This window comes from Spironucleus salmonicida, chromosome 5 (assembly GCF_000497125.1).
Source record: "Spironucleus salmonicida strain ATCC 50377 chromosome 5, whole genome shotgun sequence".
Lineage (NCBI taxonomy): Eukaryota > Fornicata > Diplomonadida > Hexamitidae > Spironucleus > Spironucleus salmonicida.
The window spans coordinates 1,718,822-1,732,135 of record NC_090600.1 but is presented as its reverse complement, the minus strand read 5'-3'; the positions used below and the strand labels follow the sequence as shown (position 1 = coordinate 1,732,135).

Sequence of the window (13,314 nt, the reverse complement as noted above, 5' to 3'; positions counted from 1 at the left end):
AAAAAAAAAAAGGGAAGAGGAAGATCTTACCTACCTACCTACCTACCTTACCTAACCTACTCTACCTACCTACCTACCTACCTCCTACCTATACCTACCTACCCTACCTACCTACCTACCTACCTACCTACCTACCTACCTACCTACCTACCTACCTACCTACCTACCTACCTACCTACCTACCTACCTACCTACCTACCTACCTACCTACCTACCTACCTACCTACCTAACCTACCTACCTACTACCTACCTACCTACCTACCTACCTACCTACCTACCTACCTACCTACCTACCTACCTACCTACCTACCTACCTACCTACCTACCTACCTACCTACCTACCTACCTACCTACCTACCTACCTACCTACCTACCTACCTACCTACCTACCTACCTACCTACCTACCTACCTACCTACCTACCTACCTACCTACCTACCTACCTACCTACCTACCTCCCCTACCCCTACCTACCTACCTACCTACCTACCTACCTACCTACCTACCTACCTACCTACCTACCTACCTACCTACCTACCTACCTACCTACCTTACCTATACCTACCTACCTACCTACCTACCTACCTACCTACCTACCTACCTACCTACCTACCTACCTACCTACCTACCTACCTACCTACCTACCTACCTACCTACCTACCTACCTACCTACCTACCTACCTACCTACCTACCTACCTACCTACCTACCTACCTACCTACCTACCTACCTACTACCTACCTACCTACCTACCTACCTACCTACCTACCTACCTACCTACCTACCTACCTACCTACCTACCTACCTACCTACCTACCTACCTACCTACCTACCTACCCTACCTACCTACCTACCTACCTACCTACCTACCTACCTACCTACCTACCTACCTACCTACCTACCCTACCTACCTACCTACCTACCTACCTACCTACCTACCTACCTACCTACCTACCCTACCTACCTACCTACCTACCTACCTACCTACCTACCTACCTACCTACCTACCTACCTACCTACCTACCTACCTACCTACCTACCTACCTACCTACCTACCTACCCTACCTACCTACCTACCTACCTACCTACCTACCTACCTACCTACCTACCTACCTACCTACCTACCTACCTATACCTACCTACCTACCTACCTACCTACCTACCTACCTACCTACCTACCTACCTACCTACCTACCTACCTACCTACCTACCTACCTACCTACCTAACCTACCTACCTACCTACCTACCTACCTACCTACCTACCTACCTACCTACCTACCTACCTACCTACCTACCTACCTAACCTACCTACCTACCTACCTACCTACCTACCTACCTACCTACCTACCTACCTACCTACCTACCTACCTACCTACCTACCTACCTACCTACCTTACCTACCTACCTACCTACCTACCTACCTACCTACCTACCTACCTACCTACCTACCTACCTACCTACCTACCTAACCTACCTACCTACCTACCTACCTACCTACCTACCTACCTACCTACCTACCTACCTACCTACCTACCTAACCTACCTACCTACCTACCTACCTACCTACCTACCTACCTACCTACCTACCTACCTACCTACCTACCTACCTACCTACCTACCTACCTACCTACCTACCTACCTACCTACCTACCTACCTACCTACCTACCTACCTACCTACCTACCTACACCTACCTACCTACCTACCTACCTACCTACCTACCTACCTACCTACCTACCTACCTACCTACCTACCTACCCTACCTACCTACCTACCTAACCTACCTACCTACCTACCTACCTACCTACCTACCTACCTACCTACCTACCTACCTACCTACCTACCTACCTACCTACCTACCTACCTACCTACCTACCTACCTACCTACCTACCTACCTACCTACCTACCTACCCTACCTACCTACCTACCTACCTACCTACCTACCTACCTACCTACCTAACCTACCTACCTACCTACCTACCTACCTACCTACCTACCTACCTACCTACCTACCTACCTACCTACCTACCTACCTACCTACCTACCTACCTACCTACCTACCTACCTAACCTACCTACCTACCTACCTACCTACCTACCTACCTACCTACCTACCCTACCTACCTACCTACCTACCTACCTACCTACCTACCTACCTACCTACCTACCTACCTACCTACCTACCTACCTACCTACCTACCTACCTACCTACCTACCTACCTACCTACCTACCTACCTACCTACCCTACCTACCTACCTACCTACCTACCTACCTACCTACCTACCCTACCTACCTACCTACCTACCTACCTACCTACCTACCTACCTACCTACCTACCTACCTACCTACCTACCCTACCTACCTACCTACCTACCTACCTACCTACCTACCTACCTACCTACCTACCTACCTACCCTACCTACCTACCTACCTACCTACCTACCCTACCTACCTACCTACCTACCTACCTACCTACCTACCTACCTACCTACCTACCTACCTACCTACCTACCTACCTACCTACCTACCCTACCTACCTACCTACCTACCTACCTACCTACCTACCTACCTACCTACCTACCTACCTACCTACCTACCTACCTACCTACCTACCTACCCTACCTACCTACCTACCTACCTACCTACCTACCTACCTACCTACCTACCTACCTACCTACCTACCTACCTACCTACCTACCTACCTACCTACCTACCTACCTACCTACCTACCTACCTACCCTACCTACCTACCTACCTACCTACCTACCTACCTACCTACCTACCTACCTACCTACCTACCCTACCTACCTACCTACCTACCTACCTACCTACCTACCTACCTACCTACTTCTTGTCTATCATATTAGGTTATGATATATATAATATATATTTTCATTATTATAATTAATTAGTATTTTAATTATATATAAATTATTACTAATTTGTATGAATAAATTTATAATATATTTATATTATATAATACAATAAAAATATAATATTAATAAAATGAAACATCACACTAGATGAAATCTCTATGGTATGATCCTATTTAATGTACCTATCCATTAATATATGAAGTAGATACTGTTTATAGTATTATGTCCCTGTAGATAAGACATCGAATTAAAGCTAGGTCTAAACATCCACTGATTGGTCCAAATAAATAGATGTGTAGCGTCACAAAATAATAATTAAATATAACCATCTCGTTTAAATTTGATCACTCAGGCAAGATAACGATGTGGGCGACATCCTCAACTATATCATGCAAAATTATTTTTAAGCTAAAAAATAATTCGTAAATTTACGCCTAATCGAATTTTTTATCTTATTTGAAGGACAAAAACTTATTTTCCAATATGAGCATCTTAAGTAATAACGAAGTACTAACCGCAGATTGTTGACTAATGCAAATATTTAAACCATACTCTCCGTTTTACTCTCTCTAGATTTCTACTAATTTATTAAACTTTATTTATAGTGGAGCCTCACCTAAAAACGCAGAGGTTAGTTTATAACTCTTTAATCTCAACGCGTTTAGAAACATGACAAAGTACTTGTTCCCCTAATCATTAAAATTAACTAAACTTTACTAATTAGCGTTTAGCATTTGCTTTACTGAGGGCTCTCCATTATCTAAATAAACTATATCGTCTTCGAATTTGGATATAATGCTTTGGTATACGGTTAGATGATCAAGCAACTGCTCCTTAGATAGCGTAAATGCCTTGTCCTTCTGTCCATACATACATGTAATTGGGTCATTCTCAAATAATCTAATATGCTCGTATTAATTTTCTTTTTCAGATAGCATTTTCACCTTGCCAGATTTTCCATAGGCATCGTAATTCTTCTTGCAGATTTCGTATAGCGGTTCTTTGTATATATTTTTTAATATTTCCTTTTCCAATAAGGCTTCTTTTTCCTTATTAGCAATAACTTGCTCATCAGGTAAATATACAACTAACATGGTGTAGATATTATTATTTTCAATAATGGACACAATTCCTAGACTTATCGATGTCAAAAACTCCAATAGATCGGTATCGCTATTGAATGTGACTTAAATCTCATTTTTACTGTTGTTACATGTAAAATGCAATGACTAAAACTTAGTAGCTAGTTTCTTAACAACAATACTATAGTCCTATATTAACTTTAAATCTAAATTCACCGTCTACTTCGGTAAGATAAAACCTTATGGCACATACTAATGCAAAATGGAAGTTCCCCTCACACTACAAAGTTTATCAATAGTTAAGGTGGAATCCTTGGCTTCCACACTAAATTTCTCACGTATCGCATCATACTTAGTAGCACAATCTCTCTTCTCATCGATAAGCAAAAGGTATTAATAGTCATTATCTTTGAAAATATTTATCATTATATTTTAGTCATCTAAGGCTGCAAATATCTCAGTGTAATCCAACTTGGGATTCTTTATTTTGAAAACCTGGCACTGCATCTTGTCTTCAAACTTGGGTGGCACGTTTTGCTTAGGCAGTCTTTCCTTGGTCTACTGGTCTAATACAAACTGCTCAGACTTTTCCTATATTTTTAATAACTAGTTTCCTCCTTTCCTATCAAGTCCAAGCTGTAATACATTATTAAGCGTGAACGCTTTAACCTTTTCGGCCAACACTTCGGGGACATGGTGACCGCACTCTATCGGAAGCACTTGGCAGCCATCTATTTTCTCCAAACGGAGGTCAGGGTACCCGTGGAACGTGACGATGAAGTCAAATATTTTGTGCTTTGCTTTGTCCAAACTATCCGTAAAGCACATCTTCTTGTCGAAAGGGATCACGATAATTAGCATAGGGCCTGTTTATTTGTCTTTTAATTTTTCCTACGCTTCATCCTGAGTTTTAGGTAGTTAACTCTCTTATGGTGGTGGTGTGCTGCCAACATCAGCCTGAGCTCCACCATCCTACTCCACAATGGCTTCTTTGGCGGAGGATTCTTCCTTTTTGGTGGTACTTTCTGGCTAGACTGGTAGCCCCTAACGCAGCAACTGAAAAGTTTCTTTCGCAGCTGCTACCGAATCATCCAGCACCTATTCATATATAGAAATAGTTGGGTTTTTATTAAAACTTTGAAACGCGTAGTCAAAAGTGGGGTTTAGGAACATAAAATTATGCGGTACGGACGTTCTTCTCAGCAATTTAAAAACATCCTCGCTTTTATCGGAATCAATACTTCCATCATGCAAGTATTAGACGTAGACATGCCCAGTGTCCACTTACTTCATAATCAGGGAAATGTTCGTAATTAGGATTTCCGACTGCCATGTGAGCTTCGCCACGAACAGGATGACCTGCATAAATTCAAGTAATACGCTTCTTTAGAAGAACTTAGACAGTTACTACAGAGTATCTTAAGCATCTGCTATACTTATCGTTGAGGTTGAATATTTCGCTATAAATGCAAGCATGAGCTAATAGTTCAAAACGGATACCACCTCGTAGTTCAGAGTCGACGATACAATGCAGCTGATATTATAATTTTGATTATCTTGTAGTAATTCAAAATGAGCATCTCCTTTTGTGAGCTTAAATTTAGCGTCATTCTCAGCACCTTTGTGTATGATAATATTGTTATAGGTTTAGGTGAGGCTATCAAACTGATACATAGTTTGCTCTGGAATTTACTTTTTACCTTCTACACAAAAACTGACTACATGACTGCTGGTTGCATTGAAACTTAATATTTTTTACTTATGCTAAAACCATATAGACGGGCACACCGAGGAGCACATGAACTGCATCTCAACCGACTTCTCCGTCATCATCGAGTACAGTAGCGATACCAAAATTGGGGTGTCTTTAGCAAATGTCTTGACTGTACCTGGTATAGCACCTACTGACTTGACATAACCAGTAGCATCCACTACCATCCGACGCTACTCGTACTGCAAGCTAGACAGTAATGACGCGTGAGGCTGAACATATCCTAATATTTAAGTATTAATGTAACCCATATTAGCTCTACTTGACATAGCATTGTAGCAAAACTAATTTACTGTAAGAAAATTAATTACGGTAAGATCTGTTCCCACCATAATTACAGTAGACTGCTTTACATCTGGTACAAACAACAATTTCGTGGTGTCAAAAGTTTTTTATAAGCTTTCTAATAATGGTTTATGTTCTTCATGAAACATTGAAATAAAATTGTCAGCCTATTATTCTTTGCGTTGATCTTCTTCCAAATCTGGCGACTTACTAACACCAAAGTACTCATAGATTAATTCTTTAACCGAATATTTCCAAAATTTTTACATAACAAATTATATGCTAATGACTGTATTTGCTATTATATCCTTAGGTCTTAATGTAACCGCGTTTAGTTTTACAGCTATCATTGCTACAATTGAAAAAGTCTTCCAAAACGCTGTTTCTACCCCTCTGGGGTTGAACAACGATAGGATCAATTTGTAGAAATTAGTTTCAAAATCTTCATAGTACTGTCCTCGATTCCTGTAAGATACCATTCCTGAAAAGAATATTTCTCTAAATTATGTTCTGTTCCTAATGTTTAATATCTGCGGTGAGTGAACGACTAGCTCGTCGAGAAGGTCGTAATCATCAATCTCGAGGCGAAGATACTCCATCGCTATGAGAATGTACTCAGATTTTCCTAGTAAACTATTAAGAGACTTCAAATATTCTATCATAATTTTTTGGTTGCCGTGTATAGTATAGAATCTCTAATCTGCATTTTGTGATTAAACACTGGTTATAATGTTTTCAAGAGTTTGATACAAGTCTATACCTTTATTTTAGAATAGATCTGACATACTAATTTTGTCCAGTTCAGTTTTTGCTGATTCCAGAAGCTCTTTACTCAGAAGCGGCAAAATAACATTAATAACCAAATGATGTTGTTTATATTTGATAGCTGCGAATGTATTTATCACCTTAAACTCATCACTATCCAACATGGTTTATATCTTTATATACTATTTTTTGCCTAACTAAATCAGTTTCTCCTCATAACGCATGAAGATCATCTGGCACAACTTAACGCATTTAGGGAACTTACTCTTCTGAGATTATAAGTACTCATCAACTAGAATAATAGGTGTTTAATGCTACGTTTGTTTCTTTGATCTTTCCAATATTTAGTCATCTAAAATACCAGAGGTATCATCATCCTTTTTGTAAATAAAAAAATTCCGGTTTTTAAACAATTCAAATTTTGTAAATATGTGATTGTTATATTACAGGTTCTTCACAGTATCTAATAGATCAAAAGTAGCATCCCCTTTATCATTCTTAATATTCTTAATATCCTTAATATTTTCTATGAAAATTACCATTTTATAAAATAGGTGTGAAACTTTGCCTAGACTTGTCAATTAGAATTAATGAAAGTTGCACACACTTTGAAGTATAGTATTATTAAAATCTTTATCTTTCTTCAAATCTTCAACTTCCTTTGAATCTTTCTATTTATTTAAATCTTCAACTTCCTTTAATTCTTTATCTTCCTTTAAATTTTTAACTTAACTTATTTTTTTAATTTCGCTTAAGTTATATACATCTATGTATTATTAGGCTAGGCTGCTATGAAAATTTTCTGTGTAGTACTCATAAAGAGGCTACGCATTATCAGATCTCATATTAAACAACATTGGAACATTCCCCATCAGGAGGTGGAAAAAGTACTACGTGTAGAGAGCTACACTTTTCCCAGACTTGGAGCTCTGGCTTATGACTGCATTCGTAAGCGTGTCTGCTACTTCATTTCCAATCAATGAGAACAATGCGAAATATTCTGCCTTGAAGAGGTAGGACACGTGGCAGAGCTGCTGGAACATGAACAGGCAAATACCTGTACCAAGAAAGTGGATAGGTAGTTGGAACAGATTCATAACTTTAAATTTATCTGGTAATACTTGTTCGTTATAAACAATATTGGACAATTCGAATATTTTTCTTAAAATAGAATGCTTAAGATCCTATGCTGATGCAACTTCAGCTTTCTAAAAAATTTGAACAAATCTGTCAGTATATAACTGATATGCAGAAAATCCAAAAACTAATGGCAAGATCAATGGGTACTCTTCTGTAGTCTAATATTAGATTGCAGCTAACTAGGTCAGTATTAAATTTTCATGGAAAGCACACTTGTTTATACCTTCTGGTTATAGAATCGTCAATGTGTCGAAGCTATCATAAAATGAAATATATTGTAAATCGTACTAATTGATCTCTGCTAGATAAAGATCTAAATCTGGTGTTTAATTTTCCCCTTTATGGTCTTTATATATCTTAATTGATTTGGTCTTAAGTCCCATTTGGGCAGCTACAATTCCAATATTATTCCAGAAGTAAAGATCCTCATACGCAAAAAATTTATGTTTTTATACTAGCTATATAGTACAGTTTGGTATAATTTTTTTTAACTTTTTGTACAGTAGTACTATTTATACAGCGCAAAGTTGATCCACAGTACTAATATTGGCGCGTAGAATATATTTCTATTCACTATCAAGCTAGATAGATTAACTAATTTCATTATCTCTTATCGTAAACTTAATCTATAAAATAGTGTTACTAACTATTACATTTTAATCATCATCAACTGAAAATGGAATAGCTTCAAACTCGATAGATAAATCTGCAGTCATTTAAGAAGGAAATAGGAAAGATGTAAAATATAATATATCAATATTATACATTAATGTAATATTATACTATGAATAAAAAACTCTACTTGCATTTATAATACATAATTTAATACATATTATAATTAATGAATGTTAAGCGTTTTACGAACTAAAAAGTATAAAATGAACTCGGGTAACTTTTCCATCTGCCTTTAAGCGCTAGTATGGAATTAATAATATACAATACTACTTAACTATCACGCATTCTTAGTGAATGTATGAGTTTCCTAAAAATACATTAGCTCATCCGCTATGCATGATCCCACGCATCCCTATCGTTACTAGATGCAATAAGTAGCATCTTCTGCTGACCTAGCTGCCCTCTAGTAAAACTCATCCTACGAGGCATCGTTACCATCTAACATTAATCCATCCCTATGCTTCTGTCTTAATAAACATACCGAGTGAGACTGCAGACTATCATTTTTGATAGATTATGCATCATGCGGGTATTAAAGATAGAATACATGCAGTCTTCGGCATAGCCTGTGCTTGCATTACTAGTGAGAATAGCCTTCCTAGTGCTACTTTGTACCTGGGCTCATAAGTGAATATATATTAGTAAGCATAGTAGTATATTATATAAATACAATAGTAATATACTAAATATCCTTACAAGCACCACTCCCAATGCATACATACTACTAAACTCCAATTAAGATATTACTATATATACTATAGTATTGCATACTCATCAAGCACTATCCAGTACCACTCACGCCTGCCTTGGTGCTATCTATGGAACTACTTGGGTAGCATACTAGGTACCCACTTCAGTAGCAGATAGTTATTAAAGATAAAATACAAGCAGTCTTCCATAGCCTGTGCTTGCATTACTATGAGAATACTTCTAGTGCTACTTTGTACCTGGTCATAAGTGAATATATATTAGTAAGCATAGTAGTATATTATATAAATACAATAGTAATATACTAAATATCCTTACAAGCACCACTCCCAATGCATACATACTACTAAACTCCAATTAAGATATTACTATATATACTATAGTATTGTATACTCATCAAGCACTATCCCAGTACCACTCACGCCTGCCTTGGTGCTATCTATGGAAACTTTACTTAGTGGTACCATTCAGTAGCAGATAGTTATTAAAGATAAATACAAGCAGTCTTCCATAGCCTGTGCTTGCATTACTAGTGAGAATAGCCTTCCTAGTGTACTGTGCACCTGGCTCATAAGTGAATATATATTAGTAAGATATATAATTATATAAGTACAATAGTAATATACTAAATATCTTACAAGCACCACTCCAATGCATATATATACTAAACTCCAATTAAGTTATTCTATATATATAGTATTGCATACTCATCAAGCACTATGCCAGTACCACTCACGCCTGCCTTGGTGCTATCTATGGAACTACTTGGGGTAGCAGTACTAGTGGTACCCAGTTCAGTAGCAGCCAGCTATGCCAAATATGAAGGTTAAGCCATTATACACTATGCCAACAGCATCGACTCAGGCTCGTAGCACCAAAATGTGGAAGGCCTAAGCTAGCATAAGGTCAGTCCTGTTCTTAATAAATTATGATATTGCTACCTCGCTGGGTCCTGACCACCAGCTAGCGCTATCTCGTCACCCTGATAGCAACACTCTCGCTGACCTCGCTTTGGCAAAACTCATCCTGCGAGTCGTCGTTACCATTTAAAACTCATCCATCCCTATGCTTCTGTCTTAAGCAGCATACCGGGTGAGACTGCAGAGTATCATGTTTGATAGATTATGCATCATGCGGGTATTAAAGATAGAATACATGCAGTCTTCGGCATAGCCTGTGCTTGCATTACTAGTGAGAATAGCCTTCCTAGTGCTACTTTGTACCTGGGCTCATAAGTGAATATATATTAGTAAGCATAGTAGTATATTATATAAATACAATAGTATATACTAAATATCCTTACAAGCACCACTCCCAATGCATATATACTACTAAACTCCAATTAAGATATTACTATATATACTATAGTATTGTATACTCATCAAGCACTATCCCAGTACCACTCACGCCTGCCTTGGTGCTATCTATGGAACTACTTGGGGTCCAGTACTAGTGGTGCCCACTTCAGTAGCAGATAGTTATTAAAGATAGAATACAAACAGTCTTCGGCATAGCCTGTGCTTGTACTCTACAGGTAAGAATAGCCTTCTTAGGCTACTGTGTACCTGGGCTCATAAGTGAATATATATTATTAAGGGTAGTAGTATATTCTATAAATACAATAGTAATATATTATATATCCTTATAGGCACCACTCCCAATGCATCTATACTACTAAACTCCATTTAAGATATTACTATATATACTATAGTATTGTATTGTCGTCAAGCACTATCCCAGTACCACTCACGCCTGCCGTGGTGCTGTCTATGGAAATACTTGGGGTCCAGTACTAGTGGTGCCCACTTCAGTAGCAGATAGTTATTAAAGATAGAATACAAACAGTCTTCGGCATAGCCTGTGCTTGTACTCTACAGGTAAGAATACCCTTCCTAGTGTACTGTGCACCTGGGCTCATAAGTGAATATGTATTAGTAAGCATAGTAGTATATTATATAAGTACAATAGTAATATACTAAATATCCTTACAAGCACCACTCCCAATGCATACATACTACTAAACTCCATTTAAGTTATTACTATATATACTATAGTATTGCATTGTCATCAATCACTATCCCAGTACCACTCACGCCTGCCTTGGTGCTATCTATGGAACTACTTGGGGTCCAGTACTAGTGGTGCCCAGTTCAGTAGCAGCCAGCTATGCCAAATATGAAGGTTAAGCCATTATACACTATGCCAACAGCATCGACTCAGGCTCGTAGCACCAAAATGTGGAAGGCCTAAGCTAGCATAAGGTCAGTCCTGTTCTTAATAAATTATGATATTGCTACCTCGCTGGGTCCTGACCACCAGCTAGCGCTATCTCGTCACCCTGATAGCCACACTCTCGCTGACCTCGCTTTGGCAAAACTCATCCTGCGAGTCGTCGTTACCATTTAAAACTCATCCATCCCTATGCTTCTGTCTTAAGCAGCATACCGGGTGAGACTGCAGAGTATCATGTTTGATAGATTATGCATCATGCGGGTATTAAAGATAAAATACAAGCAGTCTTCGGCATAGCCTGTGCTTGTACTCTACAGGTAAGAATACCCTTCCTAGTGTACTGTGCACCTGGGCTCATAAGTGAATATATATTAGTAAGCATAGTAGTATATTATATAAATACAATAGTAATATACTAAATATCCTTATAGGCACCACTCCCAATGCATACATACTACTAAACTCCATTTAAGATATTACTATATATACTATAGTATTGCATTGTCATCAAGCACTATCCCAGTACCACTCACGCCTGCCTTGGTGCTGTCTATGGAACTACTTGGGGTAGCAGTACTAGTGGTACCCACTTCAGTAGCAGATAGTTATTAAAGATAGAATACAAACAGTCTTCGGCATAGCCTGTGCTTGTACTCTACAGGTAAGAATACCCTTCCTAGTGCTACTGTGCACCTGGGCTCATAAGTGAATATATATTAGTAAGTATAGTAGTATATTATATAAATACAATAGTAATATACTAAATATCCTTATAGGCACCACTCCCAATGCATACATACTACTAAACTCCATTTAAGATATTACTATATATACTATAGTATTGCATAATCATCAAGCACTATCCCAGTACCACTCACGCCTGCCTTGGTGCTGTCTATGGAACTACTTGGGGTAGCAGTACTAGTGGTACCCACTTCAGTAGCAGGCAGGTACTACACATAGAATATACAAACAGTCTTCGGCATAGCCTGTGCTTGTACTCTACAGGTAAGAATACCCTTCCTAGTGCTACTTTGTACCTGGGCTCATAAGTGAATATGTATTAGTAAGCATAGTAGTATATTCTATAAATACAATAGTAATATACTAAATATCCTTATAGGCACCCACTCCCAATGCATATATACTACTAAACTCCAATTAAGATATTACTATATATACTATAGTATTGCATACTCATCAAGCACTATCCCAGTACCACTCACGCCTGCCTTGGTGCTATCTATGGAACTACTTGGGGTAGCAGTACTAGTGGTACCCACTTCAGTAGCAGATAGTTATTAAAGATAAAATACAAGCAGTCTTCGGCATAGCCTGTGCTTGCATTACTAGTGAGAATAGCCTTCCTAGTGTACTGTGCACCTGGGCTCATAAGTGAATATATATTAGTAAGCATAGTAGTATATTATATAAGTACAATAGTAATATACTAAATATCCTTACAAGCACCACTCCCAATGCATATATACTACTAAACTCCAATTAAGTTATTCCTATATATACTATAGTATTGCATACTCATCAAGCACTATGCCAGTACCACTCACGCCTGCCTTGGTGCTATCTATGGAACTACTTGGGGTAGCAGTACTAGTGGTACCCAGTTCAGTAGCAGCCAGCTATGCCAAATATGAAGGTTAAGCCATTATACACTATGCCAACAGCATCGACTCAGGCTCGTAGCACCAAAATGTGGAAGGCCTAAGCTAGCATAAGGTCAGTCCTGTTCTTAATAAATTATGATATTGCTACCTTGCTG

At 38.3% G+C, this 13,314-nt stretch overlaps 1 protein-coding gene across 1 annotated transcript; it reads right to left on the bottom strand. All coding sequences in view use genetic code 6, as the record gives it.

The window, feature by feature from the left end:
• Nucleotides 1-3,220: 3,220 nt before the first annotated feature.
• Nucleotides 3,221-8,635, bottom strand: SS50377_25601 (uncharacterized protein; the record flags this gene model as incomplete). The annotated part of the gene is made up of 1 exon (XM_067909433.1): nucleotides 3,221-8,635. The coding sequence occupies one exon, from the start codon at nucleotides 8,633-8,635 to the stop codon at nucleotides 3,221-3,223; it is 5,415 nt and encodes a 1,804-aa protein (XP_067764254.1).
• Nucleotides 8,636-13,314: the final 4,679 nt, after the last annotated feature.